The 19,273-nt window shown below is 45.7% G+C and overlaps 15 protein-coding genes and 1 non-coding gene across 16 annotated transcripts; 7 read left to right on the top strand and 9 right to left on the bottom strand.

Moving 5' to 3' along the window:
* The first annotated feature begins 176 nt into the window (after nucleotides 1-176).
* PICMEDRAFT_81414 (hypothetical protein) lies at nucleotides 177-619 on the top strand. Its single transcript, XM_019164988.1, has one exon. The coding sequence runs from the start codon at nucleotides 283-285 to the stop codon at nucleotides 532-534; it is 252 nt and encodes an 83-aa protein (XP_019019495.1). The 5' UTR covers nucleotides 177-282; the 3' UTR covers nucleotides 535-619.
* Nucleotides 619-1,529, top strand: PICMEDRAFT_81388 (hypothetical protein). The gene has a single exon (XM_019164987.1). The coding sequence runs from the start codon at nucleotides 704-706 to the stop codon at nucleotides 1,412-1,414; it is 711 nt and encodes a 236-aa protein (XP_019019494.1). The 5' UTR covers nucleotides 619-703; the 3' UTR covers nucleotides 1,415-1,529.
* Nucleotides 1,274-2,930, top strand: PICMEDRAFT_13961 (hypothetical protein). The gene has a single exon (XM_019160154.1). It carries the CDS (start codon nucleotides 1,646-1,648, stop codon nucleotides 2,732-2,734), a length of 1,089 nt encoding a protein of 362 aa, XP_019019493.1. The 5' UTR covers nucleotides 1,274-1,645; the 3' UTR covers nucleotides 2,735-2,930.
* An 86-nt stretch (nucleotides 2,931-3,016) lies between these two features.
* Nucleotides 3,017-3,809, top strand: PICMEDRAFT_81379 (hypothetical protein). Its single transcript, XM_019164986.1, has one exon. The coding sequence runs from the start codon at nucleotides 3,156-3,158 to the stop codon at nucleotides 3,705-3,707; it is 552 nt and encodes a 183-aa protein (XP_019019492.1). The 5' UTR covers nucleotides 3,017-3,155; the 3' UTR covers nucleotides 3,708-3,809.
* Nucleotides 3,810-3,911: 102 nt separating this feature from the next.
* On the bottom strand, nucleotides 3,912-6,916 carry PICMEDRAFT_47403 (hypothetical protein; the record flags this gene model as incomplete). The annotated part of the gene is made up of 4 exons (XM_019163129.1): nucleotides 6,462-6,916; nucleotides 5,249-5,540; nucleotides 4,653-5,113; nucleotides 3,912-4,364 (listed from the first exon to the last, which is right to left on the bottom strand). Exons 1-4 carry the CDS (start codon nucleotides 6,786-6,788, stop codon nucleotides 3,912-3,914), a joined length of 1,533 nt encoding a protein of 510 aa, XP_019019491.1. The 5' UTR covers nucleotides 6,789-6,916.
* A 142-nt stretch (nucleotides 6,917-7,058) lies between these two features.
* Nucleotides 7,059-8,197, bottom strand: PICMEDRAFT_13959 (hypothetical protein). Its single transcript, XM_019160153.1, has one exon. It carries the CDS (start codon nucleotides 8,126-8,128, stop codon nucleotides 7,247-7,249), a length of 882 nt encoding a protein of 293 aa, XP_019019490.1. The 5' UTR covers nucleotides 8,129-8,197; the 3' UTR covers nucleotides 7,059-7,246.
* Nucleotides 8,198-8,353: 156 nt separating this feature from the next.
* On the top strand, nucleotides 8,354-9,377 carry PICMEDRAFT_47397 (hypothetical protein). Its single transcript, XM_019163128.1, has one exon. It carries the CDS (start codon nucleotides 8,373-8,375, stop codon nucleotides 8,922-8,924), a length of 552 nt encoding a protein of 183 aa, XP_019019489.1. The 5' UTR covers nucleotides 8,354-8,372; the 3' UTR covers nucleotides 8,925-9,377.
* Nucleotides 9,005-9,575, bottom strand: PICMEDRAFT_81309 (hypothetical protein). Its single transcript, XM_019164985.1, has one exon. It carries the CDS (start codon nucleotides 9,402-9,404, stop codon nucleotides 9,084-9,086), a length of 321 nt encoding a protein of 106 aa, XP_019019488.1. The 5' UTR covers nucleotides 9,405-9,575; the 3' UTR covers nucleotides 9,005-9,083.
* Nucleotides 9,576-9,793: 218 nt separating this feature from the next.
* PICMEDRAFT_t4 lies at nucleotides 9,794-9,865 on the bottom strand. Its single transcript has one exon. It is a non-coding gene; the product is annotated as a tRNA-Trp (tRNA).
* A 376-nt stretch (nucleotides 9,866-10,241) lies between these two features.
* Nucleotides 10,242-11,216, bottom strand: PICMEDRAFT_13957 (hypothetical protein). The gene has a single exon (XM_019160152.1). The coding sequence runs from the start codon at nucleotides 11,163-11,165 to the stop codon at nucleotides 10,359-10,361; it is 807 nt and encodes a 268-aa protein (XP_019019487.1). The 5' UTR covers nucleotides 11,166-11,216; the 3' UTR covers nucleotides 10,242-10,358.
* Nucleotides 11,217-11,337: 121 nt separating this feature from the next.
* On the bottom strand, nucleotides 11,338-13,143 carry PICMEDRAFT_81278 (hypothetical protein). Its single transcript, XM_019164984.1, has 2 exons — nucleotides 11,684-13,143; nucleotides 11,338-11,539 (listed from the first exon to the last, which is right to left on the bottom strand). Exons 1-2 carry the CDS (start codon nucleotides 12,998-13,000, stop codon nucleotides 11,507-11,509), a joined length of 1,350 nt encoding a protein of 449 aa, XP_019019486.1. The 5' UTR covers nucleotides 13,001-13,143; the 3' UTR covers nucleotides 11,338-11,506.
* Nucleotides 13,144-13,287: 144 nt separating this feature from the next.
* On the bottom strand, nucleotides 13,288-14,016 carry PICMEDRAFT_70016 (hypothetical protein; the record flags this gene model as incomplete). The annotated part of the gene is made up of 1 exon (XM_019163531.1): nucleotides 13,288-14,016. The coding sequence occupies one exon, from the start codon at nucleotides 14,014-14,016 to the stop codon at nucleotides 13,288-13,290; it is 729 nt and encodes a 242-aa protein (XP_019019485.1).
* Nucleotides 14,017-14,335: 319 nt separating this feature from the next.
* Nucleotides 14,336-15,871, bottom strand: PICMEDRAFT_13954 (hypothetical protein). The gene has a single exon (XM_019160150.1). The coding sequence runs from the start codon at nucleotides 15,526-15,528 to the stop codon at nucleotides 14,761-14,763; it is 768 nt and encodes a 255-aa protein (XP_019019483.1). The 5' UTR covers nucleotides 15,529-15,871; the 3' UTR covers nucleotides 14,336-14,760.
* PICMEDRAFT_29750 (hypothetical protein) lies at nucleotides 14,387-14,698 on the top strand (the record flags this gene model as incomplete). The annotated part of the gene is made up of 1 exon (XM_019162607.1): nucleotides 14,387-14,698. One exon carries the CDS (start codon nucleotides 14,387-14,389, stop codon nucleotides 14,696-14,698), a length of 312 nt encoding a protein of 103 aa, XP_019019484.1.
* Nucleotides 15,802-17,121, top strand: PICMEDRAFT_13953 (hypothetical protein). Its single transcript, XM_019160149.1, has one exon. It carries the CDS (start codon nucleotides 16,036-16,038, stop codon nucleotides 17,083-17,085), a length of 1,050 nt encoding a protein of 349 aa, XP_019019482.1. The 5' UTR covers nucleotides 15,802-16,035; the 3' UTR covers nucleotides 17,086-17,121.
* A 40-nt stretch (nucleotides 17,122-17,161) lies between these two features.
* Nucleotides 17,162-18,850, bottom strand: PICMEDRAFT_8916 (hypothetical protein; the record flags this gene model as incomplete). Its single annotated transcript, XM_019165039.1, has 1 exon — nucleotides 17,162-18,850. One exon carries the CDS (start codon nucleotides 18,848-18,850, stop codon nucleotides 17,162-17,164), a length of 1,689 nt encoding a protein of 562 aa, XP_019019481.1.
* Nucleotides 18,851-19,273: the final 423 nt, after the last annotated feature.

The following is a 19,273-nucleotide window of genomic DNA, read 5'->3' as shown; positions in this document are numbered from 1 at the left end:
TTTTCGACGAAATGTCCGCCTGGGCAGCGGGTGCAGTTGCGGGTGCAGGTGCAGGTGCGGGCGATGCCATTCTGTTGCGGGGGGAGGGTGTGTCAAGAGCTGAGGCTGGACGAGCAGCAGGACGGATTGGCGAAGAAGAGAACACACTAGCGGCAGAAGGAAAGAAGAAGAGAAACGGGAGCTAACCCACTGAGAGAAAAAAAACGGCAATGGAAACGGAAGGAGCAGGGGAAAGCGGTTGGCTACGTTACCTTACGCTGCAGTAGTTTTCCCGTGGCCGTGATGGCATGGCCAGCCGAGGCGGGAGATCCTCGGGGGCCATTATTGTACTGCCGGCGGGTGGTGGCCACCCCCACTCTTCCCGGGCGGGAGGCGAGGGCGGCCGCGAGGCTGCTGCGGGAGCGCCTTTCTCCCCGCACGGAGGGGCCAGTCGGGCGGCACGGATTAAATGGAGCGCGGGGGAAGGGGGGACGCCGGAAAAACCATGTGTGCGTGGGCGAGAAGTGCAATGCTTTTTGTGGAGTTGGCCTGTAGGACTGGAAAAGTGCAGGCGTGTGTGTGTGCAAGACGGGACTTGTCAGGCGTGGCCTGGCCTGGTCTGGCCGGCTCGGCAACTGTCCTCGACGGCGCATGACGCCATCATGGCTGAACGCCGGGCCTGCTGCAGTGTGCTGCGCTGCGTCGTGTCTGCGCACGCCGCGCCATGCCGAACACATCACCGGATTATCGTGCTCCTTCGCTCCCTTCGCCCCGGGGCGTTTCTTTTTCTGGCCCGAACGCCACTGGCTGCGAGCGCTCGACCGCAGCAAGGTTAATCCGAGGCGCGGAGAACGAAAAAGCCGCCCGCGCGGGCGCTAGCGCTAGCAATGCGGGGCGCGCGGGGGCGGCAGCGGGGGCGGAGGAGAAAACGCCCCGCGCTCAGCGGAGCCGGCGACACTCGACCGTCGCGTCGCCGGCGCGCCGATCTTTCAAAGAGCTTTCCGCCCCGGCGCGCCGTCGCGTCGCCGTCGCGTCGGCACTTTGGCGCGCAGCTTTCCCACCACCCTTTCCGGCCCCTTCGGCTGCCCACCCGGGTGCGCGGGGTATAACCGGCACCCGCACACGCACTTTTTCCCTCGCGCTCCCGCTCTGGGGTAAATGGCGCAGACCCCATCGCCCGCGTCCCCGCTTGTCCCCCCCACGCCAGGCATTTGTTGGCACAGCGCCAGCCGGAGACGGCGGCCCAGCAGACCGGCGCCACCGCCCGAGTCACCGTTGTTGTTGTCGCGGGCGCCCAGAAGGGAGTCTCGGGCTTACTTCCGAGCGGCGGGCCCCAACATGTTCTGCGGAATCATCGTCTCGGGCTAATAGCCCGGTGGGCACCAGGCAGAACAGGGCTTTCTCTGCTTGTCCTGTTTCCGTGTTGCATATATAACATCACATCCTCACAGGCAGGAGTGTCGCCGTTGGTGTGCAGAGCCGAGGCATTGACCGCTAATCGGTAGCTTCTTACGCTGTAGCAGAATCGATCGTCACCCAGACCGGCACATCTTCGTCTCTGTCTCTTCCTACTTCACCCCTTCAGTTCTCTTTTACTCCGTCGGAATAGCACCCTTCAGACAGAAAAAAAAAGACGGCGACAGTAGCACCCAGTCACCCTCCCACCATGTCCGGCATCAACACGACCGAGTCGTCCCTCCTCGACGCCTTGATCCAGTGGAAGTTCTTCCCCGACGTCAACACCTTCGGCATACCCGACTTCTCGAAGCCGGTTCCGGCCTGGCCGTTCGACTTCTCGAACGCCCTGCTCCGCACAGTCGTCTACCCAGTCTCCTTGAACGGGTACATCGCCCTGATCTTCGCCACCACCTACTTTCTGTCCGTGCACCACTTCAACAAGGTGGTCCAGAACCGCCAGATCGAACAGTTCCAGAAGACCAACCCGGGTGAAAAGCTGCCTAAGAACCTCAAGCAGCTCAAGGCCGCCCCTTTCAAGATCGCAACATGGCGCATCTTCAAGGTCTTGGTCTTCCTGCATAACGTCTTCCTCTGCGTCTACTCCGTCTGGACCTTCATCGGCATGACCAGAACCATCAACCAGATCTCCCACAAGGTTTTCGCCGTCCTCTTCCAGGACGTCAAGTCCAGCCCCTTGTCCAGGACAGAGCTCTTCTGGCACTGCGTCTGCAACAACAACAACACCACAGACAACATCTGGTCCAACTCGCAAGACTTGAACGTCAAGGGTTTGACCTTCTACGCTTACCTCTTCTACCTCTCCAAGTACTACGAGATTCTCGATACCGCCATCATCCTTCTCAAGGGCAGACCTTCCTCCTTGTTGCAGAGCTACCACCACTCGGGCGCCATCCTCTGCATGTGGTCCGGAGTTAGATACATGTCCTCCCCAATCTGGATCTTTGTCGTCTTCAACTCCTTCATCCACTCCTTGATGTACTTTTACTTCTCCCTCTCCTGCATCAAAATCAGGCTTCCAAAGTGGTTCAAGCAATCCTTGACCTCTTTGCAGATACTCCAATTCGTCATCGGCGGCTCCCTTGCCGTCGTCCACTTGTTTGTCAGATACTACGACTCCGTCAACGGCAGCTTCAGCAGCTGCATTGCCACCAGCGAACAGGCACTGGCTGTCTACATCAACGTCTTCTACCTTGCTCCGTTGACCCTCTTGTTTGCCGCCTTCTACATTGACTCCTACAAGAAGAAAAAGGCCATCGTTTCTAAAAAGAAGATCTAAACTCCGGTACTACTGAACATGATAGACCAGTATGTCGGCCTAGGACTCTCGCACACACTCTTATTCCTCTTCTTCTATTACTTCATTTCACGCTTACATTCCGTCATGTATACACTTTTTATATATCCCAGTCTAATCTAATTCCGAACATCAAAGGATGAGTATTCCCCTCCCGCTCTTTGCTTGGCAACCGCTCGGTGTTTCTTCCCTTTCCTGTATTTTTTCTTCTCTCGCTGGCTCGGGAATTGTCAGCAGCTTTTCCCTTCACTCAGAGGCCCTCCGATTTTTTTCAGTACGCAGATAGAGAGAGAAAGAGATACAGATAATACGGGAATATCCATTTATCCCCCATTTGCCCCTTGAAAACCCCCCTTAAAAAAGTAACTGCCGGACCAAACACACTGCATTGCTCTCATCGATTATGGTCTTGTACTACAGAAACAATCATGCCTACGAATACAACTTTGAAACGGTGACGCTAGCCTATTTCAACCGATATCCAAACCCCTATGCTACACATGTTAAATCTATCGACACAATTGACGTGTATATGGATGACAGCGGCAGACTGCACCAGGTTAAACTCATAAAGAAGAGCGGAAGGCTTCCACAGTTCGTCAAGCCGTTCCTGGGCAAGATAACCACCACGTGGATTGTCGAGAATACAGTGGTGGACCCGAAATCTCAGGAAATGACAACCTACAACTGCAACTTAGACCACAGAAAGATCATCCGGATCGAAGAGTTCAACACGTACAAATACAGCTTTGCCCAAAGTGTCACCAACTCCTTTGTAACGGTGAAGTTCAGCAGTGGGTTCACCCACAGGTTTGGGTTGGGTTTGGGAATCAAGGACAGGATTGAAAACTGGTCAAAGAACAAGTTCAGCGACAACCTCATGAGAAGCAGAGAGGGGCTCAGGTTGGTCATGGACTCGGTAAAGTTGAAGTTGTTGGCTAGGAATGAAATTTGATAAGCCGAAAATCAAATACACAAACAAGCACACACCCTCTGAGATAACCGGTAAGGGGTACAGCGGTTATTCCTTATGACCATATAGAACTGTTTCCAAACGAAGATTTATAAAACATATACATAATCGTAATGTAAAAAGAATTTGATAGAAAAAGCGAATAAACGAAAAGGTAAAGTGACAGAGTAATCGTCACTGGGTGTCTTAAGCAAAACTCAAATCCCATCCGAGTGTCTTGACAACTGCATACCAATCAACAAACTTCTCTCCTTTGTGATTCAACTCCCATATATACCGGATCACGATCTGGCATCGCAACACATTCTTCCATTTGTATCTGTTGATGAAAGACTTGAACCGTCTTGTCATTCCTTCACGATCCTTCTTCCAAACGCAGTTCATGCCGGCAATAAACATCGGAAAACAAAGGCAGGCTTCCACATCGGACTCCAATAAAACATCAAGTAATTTCACTAGTTGTGTCGTCAAGTATTGGATTTCGATAGATGCTGAATTCATTCGAAGAACAGATTGTCTAAGGTGGATTTTGGCAGTTACCTGGAAGCACTCAAACATGGTTAACTGCAACTCCAAATCCCTATTGGAAACGCATAGCGCTATTTTTGGTTTCACACCAGCAATTCTTTGCTCAATGTTCTGACATTCAATCATTACCTGATCTAAATCCTCAAGCACAACCTCTTTGTCAAAGTTCACATCTATCCACTCATCAGATACTGTACTTGGAATGCCGTTCATGAATATCCCATCAGATGATGTGACTGATGATCCTTCAAGGTCATTACCAATCCAGTAATCCTCCTCATTAAGCCCGTGTATTTTTTCTTCTGGAGAATCTGCTACATTTTTGGACCTGCTCTGGATACCGTAAGCCTTTTTCTCTTGAGTAATTTTAGTTTCACTTTCTTTACCGCCTTCTCGAACCTCGGGTGTTTTAGTTTCATCTTTCATTGACCTTTTGATCAACTTCTGTACAACTATGACCAATTTGTTGATTTCGGCTAATATTTTGAAAACGGGTGACGAGATCCCATGTAAAGGATCTGCAAACCCTAGCTCATTAGATTTAGTCCACATATTTTCATACTCATTTAAATCAAAATGTATTGTCCTTTCGTTTATAACTTGAATAGCAGTGATATCATGGTAAGCATAGTTGGTGACCAAAAAATGTTCATCCTTACTTTCGTTAAACCTTTCTAATCCACCTTTCAATTTTATCAGCTTAGCCCCGTAGGTTAAATATTTTGACCACTTAGATACATCACCTTTACAAATTTCAACACCACACAATATCAAAAAAGCAGCTAATCTCATATTAATCATGTTGTCCCTATTCAATCTCGATAATTCTAAATCTTCATATATTTCAACATCATCGCCACCTTCAACTTCTTTCACAAGCTCATCATCGTCATCATTCACGTCATCACAAACCAATTTCAAATTTCCCTTAACCTCTTCATCCAAGATAGGCTTCTCTGAAAATCTATCCAAAGCTAACTTGATGTAATAGTTACCTTGCTTCTCCATTTTTGGTCCGCCCAAATGGAATGCACTCCATGCTAGAATTCCATAAAGCACAGACTTGTCTATATGAGCCATCGGTAGAAAGGTGTTCAAATACATATTTTCAACTTTCGGTGCCGAGCAAACTATGAAACTTAGTTTATCCCTATAGTATTCGTAAAGTCTCTTACCTATTGGAGTAAGGCCTGCAAGGGTGGTATTCAAAACAATCGAAGGGTTTGTATATATTTGGGGTTGTGTGTTGGATTTGATAATGCTGAGAATTCTGTTTTGGTTTTGCTGCTGTTGTTGTTGTTGTTGTTGTTGAAGTTTATTTTCCGTTCCTGATTTACTACCGCTATTGTCAGTGTAAAAATTGTCGCCTGAACCATTTGTACTATCATATGGAAAGCCAAAAGTTAGAGCTGTGTCAAAGCTGTTACCGTTATATGTAAATTGATATGGAGTTTTGAAACTAGTGTTTAACTCATTATTACTATCAACCGTAGAAATTCGATCTTGATCATTTGATATGGTAGGTTGGAGCCTAGGTGAGAACTTAAAAGTATCTTGAATTTGTGTCACACCACTAGCATCATCATGCGGTTTGCTGGTTGAAAGATTTTCAGTTTTGAAATGATCCTGGAGTAATTTGGGAAACCCGTTTGAAAAGAGATCTATAAAGCTAGTTGGATTCTCTTCTCCATTTAACGATAAGGGTGGCACAAATGATGTGTTTGTATTACCAGTTCCACCACCGTTTTGGAGAGCGCCATCTTGCGGCAAAGATGAAATAAAGTTTGATATGTCAAAAGAAGGTGACAATACTGGGACAAACGATGGTTGGCTTGATATTCCTTTCACAATGTCTGTATTGGTAGAAACGAACTCCTCCTCTATTACTGGCTTCAAAATCTTGCTGCCTTTTCTGCTATCCTCAGGCATGCTAATACCATCACCAGCAAAGTTCTCCGCTCGTGGGGTGTCAGTGCTTTCTAGGCTCTTGTTTGCAGATGCCGGTAGAGGCTGCTGTTTCATTCCAGATTTTGAACAGGGTATTCGTTTACCATTTATATCCCCAGTACTGCTATTTGCCAAAAACCCTTGAAAGGAAGAGGTTGTTGTTATTGGTGCCATATGCATAGCTAAAGGATTGAAAACAATCTTGGCAGAATGCTTAGCTTTTTTCTTTAACTTGAGGTCATCATCATCTTCAGTTCGTACCTTCTTCTTCCTATGTCTAGCCTTACTGTTTTTTTCAATGAGTTTCATTTCCTCTTTCAAAACTTTCTTTTCGTCACTAGACATCTCGCTAGTGATATATGCACATTTTCTGTTGAGTCTTTTACAATCTCCACAAATTGGTTTGATCTCATCACATCGCTTTTTTCTTATCTTGCAAGTTATGCATCCTTTAGATGACCTTTTTTTCAAGACTCTTGAGCCATTTGCTTCAAGCAAATCCACCTTACTCTCATTTAACTGAGAGTCAAGGTCAGACCCTGAATCTTCTTGGTTTTCCGCTTGTGTGCTGCGTATCTTCTCACTCATCGGGTATTGTAGTTTTAGACATAAGCAGATAACTGTTTTTCAAAGCTTAGCTCTCAAAGCACACTAATTAGATTAATATCACTAAATTACCACTGCCTTCTGTATTTTTGTAGAAAGGTTTAGCTCTGGTGTTTGTGTTACAAAAAAATCCTAAAATTTACTTCGAAAACAATCATGTCCTGATAACACTTTGGCGATAGAATGTTTTGTTCCCTCGGCATGTTTTTAGTTTGGATTTTTTTTTTCCACGGTTATACTTCGCCGTTAGAGTCACGGAAAAATACCCTTTGTTCGTAAATCTTCGACAACCACCTACTTGTGCCCTGTGCTATAATTCTACCAAAGTTGCAGCGTGACTACTCAACGGTCTTTCTGCTACAGAGATCTGCTCGTTGGATTAGTCGGTTCTGTCAACTACTATCTATAGGATAAGAATTATACAATTATACGTAGTTGAATCAAATGATTGAATTATAATACAAAACTAAAGTCTTGGTAACAAACTCCCAAGAAACTGGATCAAAGAATATGTATGTACCTTCTTCAGCACCTATGCCGGCAGCCTTTGGTTCGCTATTTGTGTCTTTTGTGAGCCACACTTGCAGTTCCTTGTGATACCTCCAGTTTCTTCTATTTAGCTCCCTAGCAGATAGCTCTTGTAAGATATCCCGTGGTTTTGTATAAAAGATAAAGAAAAGAGTCAAATCATTAAAAGAAGATATACGGTCTTCTATTGGCAATAGGTCGTTTGGTTTGATTGTGAAACTGTCGGGCTTGGTAAACAATGGCTCAACTTCAGACCTGCTTGTTTCCAACCATGGGGATGATAATGTCTTTGAAAGAATATGCGACTTGTTATCCAAGGATAAGTTCAATCCAAGCATGTTCAAATCTATACCTTTGGCTATATTGTTTTGATCGTTATCTTCATGCCTCAAAAGTGATATCAATCCCTTAAGTCCAAACTTATCCATATCCTCCAGTGCATCATCATCTATTTCTTCATCCGGGTTGCTTATACTATTCAGTGGTATGTCTCCATTGTTGATGCCGTCAGTGCTCCTTTCGTTTGGCTCTGCATTGAATCCGTTGTTACCATTGGGAACTATACGAGATGCTGAGGCTAGTCCGATATCAGAATAGCCAGCACCGCTCAATATCGGACTTCCTGTAGCACTATTGTTGACACTAGCGTTCTTTAGTATAGTTGAAGAACTAAACCCATTTAGCCTTAGTATGTTTTGTTGTTGTATTTGTTCGGGCGTGAGCTCGGATCGTGTTTGGCCTTTGGCAAGCTTGCCTTGTTGCGAACCAGACCTTTCTGTAGTGGGAAGTTCCATATTTAGTTGTGGTCTATTTGATATAGAGTAGGTTTGCAATATAACAAAAGCAGGGAGCCCCTTGCTCCACAATCGTAAGTCCCAATAGCCAAAGGTATCTTCAGCTTCGTTACTAGACGTGGCCAGCATGAAATGGCGCATTAATTTTTTGCCGGGTAATGAAAATTGGTCACCATGTGCTCTTGAGACAAGAGTTGAATTTCAAGGATATATTACTTGTCCGATAGATTAGATACACAAACAAATGACATTCAGAAAGCTACCGAACATAATTATAACTGGAACTCCTGGTTCCGGAAAAACTTCACATGCAGAAGAGTTTGCTTCACAAAATCCCGAATTCGATCATATTAATGTCAGTGAATTTGCTAAAGCAAATGACTGTTTAGAAGGGTATGACGAAGAAAGAGATACGAGTATAGTCAATGAGGACCGTTTATTGGATTTGTTGGAACCTATGGCAGAAAAGGGAGGATTGGTGATAGATTGGCATTGCTGTGAAATTTTCCCTGAGAGATGGATTGATTTGGTAGTCGTGGTGAGGTGCAATAACACGATTTTATATGACAGATTGGAAAAGAGAGGGTACAAGCAGTCTAAGATCACTGAGAATGTTGAGTGTGAGATCATGCAAGTTTTGTTATCCGAGGCCATGGATAACTATGACCAAAATATAGTCGTCGAACTACAAAGCGAAGATTTAGATTCCTTAGATGCAAACGTCTCCAGAATTTCACAGTGGGTAGAAATGTGGAAAGAAAACAATCCGGATGGTGTATCCAACGAACTAGAATAATCTTTTCGTTTATAATTAATGTCTAACTAACAGTTTTAAAAAATTGTTTAAAGAATAGTGTATATGTACAATGTTTGAACGTGCCTGTGGTGTCCAGATGCAGAGAAAACTAACTGAAGAACTTGTATGCTTCCCGATTAGTATCGTTATCAGCTACCTTCATTTACCTATCTTGATTCTTAGTGCTCTTTGGGCCTTTCTTCTCTTTCTTAATTTATGCTTCTTCATCTTTAACCTTCTTTTTCTCAAAACAGAAGTCATAACCATCTCTGTTGCACCAGCTTCATTGAGTGGTTCAACTTTTTCGCAAATTTGCTGCATGATTCCAAAATGCTTTTGACTTGGGCTAGCAATTTCCAAATTTTGCTTCAAGTGGAAAATCATGCTAGTTGGAGCTGGAGTGAATGCAGGTCTAATGACCATAGTGGATGCCAACCTCGATCCCAACGTCGGAAAAAGGCGTACCACACTTCTGAACATTGTGTTTGGTTTACTATATGTCTCAATACGTTAGCTTTCAAGGAGCACTGCAGGAAAAACTGTTCTAGCAATGAAGTCGTTTTCATTAAACTAAGCATTAAAAGTTCGACCTCGAGCGATGAAGAGGTGAGGATTTTTAAAAGCGAAGAAGTCACGTGAAACAAACAGAGGGAAGGTAAGTTATGGGGCTGCTTCTTTTTACTGATTACTGGGATGGTTCATGCTACTAATGACTCTAATATTCATAAGGTTAGTGTGTATGTGCTTAATGTGGTTCGCTTTTTCTGATTTCTACAAAAATTGAGAAGAAGCATTAAATAGATTCCTGTCACTGAATAATCTAACACTACGAAGAATTCTGCTTAAATGAGAAAAAAAAATTATCAAGATGAGGCCAACAGGAATCGAACCTGCAACCTTTCGATTTGGAGTCGAAAGCTCTACCATTGAGCCATAGCCCCAATTGATGAATAAAAAAGTGCTAAGTAATTTATAATGCCATGTATATAACTTAGGCGCCTTTTGAATCAGAGAACCATTTCAAAATTGATATGAGTTTTTATCGCTTTTAAACAATTTTTCATTTGAAATCTGCATGATGTACACCAAATCCAAACAAAAATTAATGTTTCTCATTATAGTTTTGGCAGAAAAGCAATATAAAAACATTAATCTGATTTATGATACGGTCATATGTTGCAGAACAGCACAAGAGTTCACTTTGCACAGAGCTAGTTTTCCTGGTCACATTGTCCTTGGAATATAACGTGGATGTGGCAAAAAAGCCATCTAGTTAGTTAACAAAGAATAAAAATGTATATAATTTCTCTTTAAAAAGTACCATGCTCAGGATAACGTTCTCCTAAACGAATAAATAAATGTAGATGTAGTATAAAAAAAGCAAAAAACAATGAAAAATAATCTTTATAATAAAATCCAGCTCCGGTAGTTGCCTCATAAATCCGAGACAAAAATATCTTCGTCTTCTTCGTCCTCGTCCTCGTCCTCGTTCGAACTGTCTCTGCTGCCGTTAGTGTATTTGCATTCATCGTGCTGAATATTTTTTGAACCTGTATCCCTGTTCCCGTTAGCGCTCAGCGTGTCACCAAGAACTTTGTTTGCGGTGTTGCCGTCCCTATCGCCCACATCATGCTCATCTTCATCATCTTCATCGTCCTCTTCATCGTCCTCGTCATCTTCTCCGTAGTTTCCTACCTTGACCACTTCGGTCACTAACTCCACGTCGCTGTTATAATCATCATTACCAATAACCACATCTATCACATCCACTAATGGACTGTCGGAATTATGGTCCTGAGAGATTTCATTATTCCGAGACCTCCCGCTCCCACCTAGATAATAAGAGCCATCCGACATGCTCATCATATTGTGAACCCCTGCTTCCGACTGCTGATAGCTACTGGCAAATAAGTCTTGATTCCAAAGGAATCCTTGCGACTCTGATAAGCTGATTGAATAACTTGGAATATTCTCATTGAGGCTACTGCTAATTGAAGAGTAGCTGGAGAGCTTGTAACACTGCACAGACTCGTTCTCAATCATGGTCTTCGACAAAAAAGATCTTCTCCTTGTGTATGGAGAGTACAAGCTATTGAATGAAGATTGTCTTCTTTTTTGTATTCCTATGGGAGCTGCATTGGCAGATAATGAAGGGGACATGGGTACAGGGGGAGACCCCACATGGTGACCATCAGTCGAAGCATACGACTTCCTCCATACTACCGGCGACGCATTGGACATCATTGATTGGTTGTGGTACAAGTATAGCAAAACCAATCCGTGAACGTAACAAGGAAACGGTGCATGGAGGAGGAAGTAAGGTACTACGGAACGTTTTGCATGCACAAGATAAGTAGAGATAAAAATATACGCTCTGATTTGTTTGTCTAACACAAAATTAAATCCGTTACAGCATTGTGCTGTTACGTAAGCACCATCCGGCCTGGGGGACGGGAAACGGATGATGCTTCTACATGAGTTTCTTTTTTACGTATTGTATTTGATATGTATATGTTGTGTATATAATGTATATCGCTATGAGGGAGAAAATAGAGGTACAGGTGGATACTACGGGAGAGCGCTTAGTCCTTGGACTTCTTCTTCTTCTTCTTTTCCTTCTTGTCCTCGCTTTCGTCCTCGGCCTTTCTCTTCTTCTCCTTCTTTTCCTTCTTCTCCTTCTTCTCCTTCTTCTCCTTCTTCTCCTTCTTTTCCTTCTTCTCTTTCTTTTCTTTCTTCTCCTTCTTCTCTTCCTTTGGTGCCTCTACCAAGTCGTTGGCTCCAGATAAAGACAAAGCTTCTCTGATTGCGTCAGCGTTCTTCATTGGTGCCTTACCGCTTGTGTAGAATTCTAATCTGTCTTCGACTTGTTGCTTCAAAACCTTACCGAAGATGTTGTTAGCATCATCGCTAAAGTTATCGATTCTGGATGCAATAGAACACTTGTTGGCCAAGTATCTTGAGATTCTACCCTTGTTCTTTGGTGTGGCTTTACCAATGAATGAGGAGTGGTAGATCAAACCATACTTTGGAGTGTTACCCTTGGTCTTCAAAGCTCTGAACAAAGCCTTTTCGGCACCCAAAATTTGAACAGTAGAAGCAGCTTGCTTGGACAAGTTAGTTAAGGAACCAGCGTGGGAAATCAATCTTGCACCAACAACTTCACCGATCAATTCGGATAAGTTTGGAGCAACCAAGTGCATCTTGTCAGTCAAATACTTGTAGAGGTTGATTCTGTAGCTCGAAATGGAGTCCGTTCTTCTGGCAAAGGTGAGAATATTTTCCATATCAGACTCGGAGACGTCTTGACCCATAGACATTTTGGCGGCATCAATAATTTTTTGGGCTAAACCGGCATCATCGTTAACCAATGCTGCGATTTCATGTAAGCTTTCGTCGTTTATGTTTGCCTTGTTTTGAATCATAAGCACCAATTTACAGTAAGTGTGGTTGTCGTTGACTATTTTGGCCAACTCAGGGAAGTGCCAACCGTACCATTCTTTCACTCTCATAGAGTAGGTGTTGATGTCTTTATCTAGTTGATCCAATAACGCAATGGATTGTATGATATGATTGTCATTCTTTTGGACTGAGAACTTAACCTTAGCTCTTGAGTAAGCATGTCCTAGACCTAACTGTGCTCTTTCAATATCACCTTCCTGCAAGTTCTTCAATAGCTTCACACTGTGCAATCTGATACCTCTCAATATGTCTTGAACAACCTCGTTAGAGTGACAGTCGATGTATGGGAAACACTCTTTGATGGATGGTCCCAACTGCTTGTCAGAGATACCCAGGTTGACCTGCTCGTCTGCTTTTGGAATGTTAAGCTCGATAACAGACTTCAAGTAGTCAGAGACCAAACCTTCACTGATATCGTTGGCATTTTCCAAAGCCTGTGCTGCACCTTTGAAAGGAGCAAAGGAAACGAGTTCGACGATCTTGGAGAAAGTAGCAAGATCGTTGGCTGCCTTTTGCACATCCTTCAACCTTGAACCAATGTTGTCTTGCTGAAGCTTGACTTTGAAGACAGCGTAACCGGTAGGTTCTTCAAAGAGAACGTAATCTAAACCTGCCATCGTTGTCCGTGGTAGTCTTGATTATAATCCTGTTTCTGGCCCTAACTCGAGTTTGGATACAGCAGGTAGAAAGCAACAAAGACCACAACCTTTTCGTAACACTCCATGTTAAGACGACAAAAAAAATTTTCAAATAAAATAAAAAAATAAAAAACGAGAAAATAGAAGAAATTGAAAAATATGCAAAAGTCCTCAGTAATTGAAAAATCCACCTCAGAACTCTCAGAAAATTTCACTGCTTCCTTGAGCTCTCGGTGAATTGCCGGGTAACATGGCTCGCCAACTGGCTAAAGATAGAGGGTCTTGACAATGTCCGTACTCCGTTCCACGGGCACGAAGACGACGTTTTGCAAAGTAGCGGTGTTGAGAAAGCTGGCGACGACCCCGCTCAAGCCAAGCTCCCCACAGGGACCACGGTAGCTGCCGTTGAGGAACTCGGCCATCATCTGGGTGCTCTTTTCCTGGGCTGTGGACTTCTCGGCTGTCCGTTCCGTTTCTTCTACAAAAAGATGCACCTTGTTCGGCTTCAGGGTGTCCAGCAATCGCACCGCGAGGAGGTTGTACATCAGGTAATTCCGGAACTGCGGCACCTCGATCAGAAAGTGCTTGCTGCCGTCGGCGGTGGAGAGCTGGAAGATGCTGATGGTTCTCATGTCTTGCGTGCCATACATGTATTTGTACTTGGACCGGGGCTGTTTCTGGTAATACATCTGCTCGGCGTCGTCGAAGTCGTCGTCCAGGTCGTCATCGTCGGCAGCTCTGACCGTTTCTGCCAGGTCAATGGTTATCGTCCCGACTTTTTCACGACGCTTGTACTTCTTCTGCAACGCCGCTCTACGCTTTAGTTGTTCCGGAACAATGTAGAGCTGGCAAGCTGCGGACGGCGCGTCTAGTTTGACATCCACGCTAGGTATCTCAATCTCCTTTGTAAACAGCTCATATGGCATGTCGGCATAGTCATCCTGTAGGATGTAACTTGGGGTTCTGTTTTCTTCGAACGGACGAAACTGTAGCATTGGTGGTCACTTTTTTTCTCTCTTTACATGTCAGTATTCCGTTCCTTGTTTTGCCGATACGATTTAATCAACATACCATTATTCGGTTATTCACTCTTTCCTGGTCAGCCTTGTAATCATGCCAGGCAGCCCGTGCAGACCTTCTTGCTCAAGAGGCGACAAAGTACTGAGCCTGTTCGATATAATGCGCCATCCGGTTCCTCTTCGTGATCCAGCTTACGTAACGCATGGCGTATCTTGGTTTTTCTCCGCTGGATACAAGACAACATGAATGGGAGGATAGCCAGAAGACGGTTTCCACTAGTGATCAGCTACTTTCTGAAAAACTGTTCTGCTTCTGAAACAACTCAAACCGTTTGCAATGTCGGCTATGGAAGAACTAACACAGCTACAGAGAGCGCTGCAAGGCTTAATCCAGTCGAGAACCAGACTAGAAACACAATTCCAGGAGAACAAGATTGTCAAGAAGGAGTTTGAGAGCTTGTCTTCCGATTCCAGCGTATACAAGCTCGTGGGGCCTGTGTTACTCAAACAAGACAAAGAAGAGGCAGAAGACAACGTGGGCAAGAGATTAGAATTCATCACGTCGGAAATAGAAAAGGTGGAAAAAAACATAAAGGCAACGCAATCCACCATGCAGTCGAAAAGGCTTGCCTTACAACAGCAGCAGCAAGGATTATGATTCGTAAGACATATCTGTTTATAAGGAGCTCGTTTATACTTGATAATACAAATACTACACCGCTAACCTCTGGCTAACTGACTTTTCACAATATTTACAGTGCTGACGGCATTGAAGAATAGCCATTCCTCAACGGAGTTGTATACGTAACCGGCCGTGTCGATTTCCTGCAGCCTGGAGTCGACAAATTTGGATGTATCGCTGAGATCCTTGGTTGTGTCGGTGAGCATAAATAACTCACTTTGGATAAACAAACCACTGATAGAAAATCTCTTCGAGTACCACTTGAAATCAGTAGACCTATCTCCAGCGTAGTATGTAATATCGTCGGATAGATTATGTAGTTCCGCAAGCGACTTTGCTAAATTACTTGGTAGAATCATGTGTCCCAAAGCGCTTGGCAGGAATTTTAGAATTGGCTGGTTCATAGCCAATCTCTTGTTGATCAGGTATCTGAGTCTATCCGTTTCTGTCATGTCTTTGAGCTTATTCTGGAAAGTTTCGGTTTTACTCAAATTCTCCAATTCCTGTCTGCACTTTTTCAAATGGAACAATATCAACTCCATCTCCAGATTCTTAGAAGAACTTGTGAAATTCAACAACGCGTTTGCAGAATTGTCGTTCAAACCTATAGCGTAGGAGGCGTTTTCAACAGCTTCTTTCGTGAATCCGAGCTCCGGGACATATTCTTCATAGGCTTTGCCAAGAACCTGATTCTCCACAGTGCTCATGTCTAGAATCGGAGGGTTGACATGGTAAAATGAGTGGTAGTTTCTGACACTGCCAATCAAGCCAGCGGATACCTGCTTTCCAAACAATCTCAACGACATCTTGCTCTATATCCGTCTGAAGCAGGTTCTGTTATCGCCTTTGCCCAACCGTCGTTTATGTCTCCCGTCTGTGAGCGGGGGACAATTGCGTGATGTACAGAACTAACCCCATACCGTTTCAATTCATGATCGCTGCCTTGAAGTCCCGGCGGTCGATCGTCGCGAAACTTTTCTTGCCTCGAGGCTGGAAGTTTACCAGTTTGAATCGTCTATGCCAGCATGGCCAAAGCTGGGAGGAGGGGGGGAGATTGCTTCGAAAAGAGGTTGTTAGTCAGCTGCAGAGGTACCAAAGTGGCAAAGATTCAATGCAAGCCTCACAGGGTTCCTTTTGAAGGAGAAGGAAGTCCAAGATTGGGCAGGTATGGCCGTCGATCGACGGAAAAAGTGGAATACCACATTTTCGAGCATGAATAATAAACTTCACATCTAAAACGGTAACAGTATTTCAAAAAGAGTCTTTTCACACCAAAAGTATAATCGAGAGAGTTTGAGGCGTGTTTGCAAAAGATGGCTCGATACTTCTCAGAATACTTGCCGCGTCTCAAAACTACGTCTGTGCAGGTAGAGCTTCCCAGAGACCAGGTAGACTCAGTGGAGGTTAGGGATGATTCAGTAGTTATCAATTCAAGCATTGACATCAAGCTACCTAGTGCAATACAGTCAAGCCAGGCGTCGCATGCAGTAAATGCAGTCTCTCCTGGGCTAACGTCTATCCGCATTCGTGACAGACAGGCAGCTTTTCTTGCTAACGATTCAATAGAGAGTTTTCTACAGGACCAGTATCAGTGGAATATCAGCAACATCCAGAAGTATCATATGCACGATGTGCTGAGATGCGTCAGCTGTGATTCGCCTATCATTGATTTAAAGGAGGTGAAAAAGCTGTTGCCGATGCCCTCCGAACTATGGTACGAAATGCTCGATTTTTGGCATTGCCATAAGCCCACTGTTGAGAACAACAATATTGGGTTATTGAAGAAATTCAACCAATTAAAGCCCAACCCGAAGACTTTAATCATAGGGTCTTACTACTTTATAGCGAATCCTGAAGATTGGGCGAATATAGAGGCGTGTGGACAGGAGAATGAGTCTTTGGAGTGCGGATGTTGCCATGAAATACTGGGGGAGCTTGATTCTAACATCGGTAACTATAAGATACTCAAATGGCAGTTGAAGGTCGAAAATGAACTTTTCAAACCCTTTGCATACATTTCGTTGAAGCTTGTCGAGGAAATGAACTACAGTGCGGTGCGTGTGTTTCAGATCATTGATGAAAAAAGCAAGAGGAGCATACAAGTGTGGTGTTTCGGGCTAGGAATCGACATCAATGTGGATACGCTCGGAGTTATGAAGAACTGCTTGAAGATACTATACAAGGAAAACATGCAGGAAGATAGTACTTCTAGACTTAAAGGTGGGAACAATAATAGTGAGATCCTTGTAGAATATGAGAAATCCTTTGATGACTTTTGCATATGGCTTCAAAAGGTGAATCAGGCGTTGCCGGAGAATTTACAAAAATATAACGATTGGAATGTAACCTATATACCTATATAAAAGTTGAAAAGAAGGAAAATAAAATCGGAATCAATTTAAAATAAACGAAGTTTGAGAGGAGTGAAGAGCAACCACGTTATTGTTTGGCATGGCTTTTCAACTCGACTTTTTCAATGTCGGTGTCTTCGTACAAGTCGTTGTCATCGGACCTTAACTCGTTTTCCAAAGAAATGACGTCTTCTGGTGCCAAGTTACTCTTTGGCCCATGGAAATATTTGTACTTGTAGAGGAAGAAATAAATCATTGCCAAGATCCAGACTCCGAAACTGATCACGACAGTATAGTTCATGTTTGTCTTGACGGGGAATTTATTGGCTGGAAACATGCATAGCAACATGATGTATGCGCCCCAGGCACATGAGATCCAGTTGTTGATGGTAGACAAGCGATCCCCCATATAGAAGGAACCTGGCTTGAATTTGTGCTTACCGGTGGTGAGCTTGAGGAAGATCGGAGTGCACCAGGCCAAGTAGCAACCGCAGACGTACAAGGTGAACAAGGCGTTTGCTGCAGCACTACCGGCAAGACAAAGACATCCGAGCATTAGGCCGATGATGCAACTCAAGCCGACGGCTCTCATTGGAACCTTTAACTTCTTGTTGACGACCTTGACGAAAGAGCAGAAAGGCAAGCCGTCGTCTCTGGCAAAGGCCCAGATCTGTCTGGAGCATGCGGTGATCAAAGAGGAGCCCATCAACCACTGGCAGGCGGCCATCAAGGACATTAGGGCGATGGCCCATCTCTTCCCCAAGGAGTCGTAGAAGAGCTGTGCGATGGGGAAGCCGGTTGGGCTGCTCAAGACGGTTTCAATGTCGGTGATGCATGCGTTGATGACGATGATGATGATCCAGCCGAGAAGACCGCAGACGGTGATGGAGCCGCAGATGCCGATGGGGACCCCGTAGGAGGCGTTTTTCGCTTCTTCGGACATGTGGACGCAGGAGTCGAAGGCTCCGATGGTCCACACGGCGGTCATCATGGACAAGCAGAACTGCCAGCCCTTGGGCCAGTTGGAGTAGTTCTGCACCTGGGCGAAGATGAAGTCGCCGTTGTTGAAGCCGCCCTGGTTGATTTTGGTGCCGATGGGGACGGCGATGAGGAAGAGGATCAACAAGCCCGTGTGGGAGATGGAGGAGATGGTCTGCAACATGGCGACGTTTTTCGAGGAGATGCAGGTGGCGATACCCTGGAAGATGATGCAGGCCGCAAAGACGCCGTAGGTCTTGCCCGTGGTGATCTCGAAGTTGCCGTCTTTGGAGAGGTAGACGGCGGCAAGGATCTCCTCGGCGTTACCGTAGGCGACGGAGACGGCGCCTGCGCTGAGGGCCATGGTGTTGGTGAGGCCGATCAAGAAGGAGAGCGGGACCCGGATGCTCTCCGGGGCGTAGTAGAAGGTCCAGTAGTACAAGCCGCCGGAGGTGGGGATTGCGGAGGCCAACTCGGACATGGAGATGCCGATGGAGAGGATGAGCACGGAGGCGATGAGCCACGACCACAGGAAGCCTGCCGGCCCGGCCGCGAGCCCCGTGGCGGCGATGGAGGCCACCGAGGGAAGGATGCCCATGATGGAGTACGAGATTCCGAAGATCTGGAACGTGGAGAACCGCCGCTGGAGCTCCTGCTTGTAGCCGATCTCGGCAAGCAAGGTTTCGTCGTTGACGGCGGCCTTGGGGTCGAACTCCTGGATGTGGGACTGATGCGTGTTGATCTCGTGCATCCGCGACTGCAGCGGGGAGATGATCGAGGTGGTCGGGCGGAGCGACATGGCTGCGGGGTGCTGGACGGAGAGGGAGGTGCTGGTTGGTGCGAGACCCGGAGAATGCCCTAAGCTGCTTGCGTACACATGACAACGGCCTACACAGCGGCAGGGCACTCCGGGGAGGACTTCGAGGCCGATTTAAATGGTTCCCGACGGAGCACCGCATCCCACTGCACACCGCACTGCACACCGCACTGCACACCGCACTGCAGCACCGCACTGCAGCATCGGTTCATCCGCCCCCCCCACCCGTGCCATCGCCTTTCTGCTATCTCTGGCCCGCTATCTGTCAAACGGAACAGATACGCCTGTTTAAGCATCGCTCCCGACGCCCCGACGCCCCGACCGCCATCGCTTCTGCGCCCCGCTTATCTGGCCCGCCGGCTTATCTTGCCCACCGCCCTGCCGCCCCGCCGCAAGCGGCAAGTC

Source organism: Pichia membranifaciens, assembly GCF_001661235.1.
Source record: "Pichia membranifaciens NRRL Y-2026 unplaced genomic scaffold PICMEscaffold_1, whole genome shotgun sequence".
In the NCBI taxonomy this organism is placed as follows: domain Eukaryota; kingdom Fungi; phylum Ascomycota; class Pichiomycetes; order Pichiales; family Pichiaceae; genus Pichia; species Pichia membranifaciens.
Note: the sequence above shows the minus strand (reverse complement) of the source record. Positions and strands in the feature narration are given on the sequence as shown.

Excerpts from the sequence above, each read along its gene's own strand:
- PICMEDRAFT_81414 (XM_019164988.1), top strand. The coding sequence starts at position 283 with ATGGCATGGCCAGCCGAGGCGGGAGATCCTCGGGGGCCATTATTGTAC.
- PICMEDRAFT_81388 (XM_019164987.1), top strand. The coding sequence starts at position 704 with ATGCCGAACACATCACCGGATTATCGTGCTCCTTCGCTCCCTTCGCCC.
- PICMEDRAFT_13961 (XM_019160154.1), top strand. The coding sequence starts at position 1,646 with ATGTCCGGCATCAACACGACCGAGTCGTCCCTCCTCGACGCCTTGATC.
- PICMEDRAFT_81379 (XM_019164986.1), top strand. The coding sequence starts at position 3,156 with ATGGTCTTGTACTACAGAAACAATCATGCCTACGAATACAACTTTGAA.
- PICMEDRAFT_13959 (XM_019160153.1), bottom strand. The coding sequence starts at position 8,128 with ATGGAACTTCCCACTACAGAAAGGTCTGGTTCGCAACAAGGCAAGCTT.
- PICMEDRAFT_47397 (XM_019163128.1), top strand. The coding sequence starts at position 8,373 with ATGACATTCAGAAAGCTACCGAACATAATTATAACTGGAACTCCTGGT.
- PICMEDRAFT_81309 (XM_019164985.1), bottom strand. The coding sequence starts at position 9,404 with ATGTTCAGAAGTGTGGTACGCCTTTTTCCGACGTTGGGATCGAGGTTG.
- PICMEDRAFT_13957 (XM_019160152.1), bottom strand. The coding sequence starts at position 11,165 with ATGTCCAATGCGTCGCCGGTAGTATGGAGGAAGTCGTATGCTTCGACT.
- PICMEDRAFT_81278 (XM_019164984.1), bottom strand. The coding sequence starts at position 13,000 with ATGGCAGGTTTAGATTACGTTCTCTTTGAAGAACCTACCGGTTACGCT. Across the intron at positions 11,540-11,683 it reads GAGCCAACGACTTGGTAGAG|GAAAAGAAGAAGAAGAAGAA; the intron begins GCACCAAAGGAA and ends GAGGACAAGAAG.
- PICMEDRAFT_13954 (XM_019160150.1), bottom strand. The coding sequence starts at position 15,528 with ATGTCGTTGAGATTGTTTGGAAAGCAGGTATCCGCTGGCTTGATTGGC.
- PICMEDRAFT_13953 (XM_019160149.1), top strand. The coding sequence starts at position 16,036 with ATGGCTCGATACTTCTCAGAATACTTGCCGCGTCTCAAAACTACGTCT.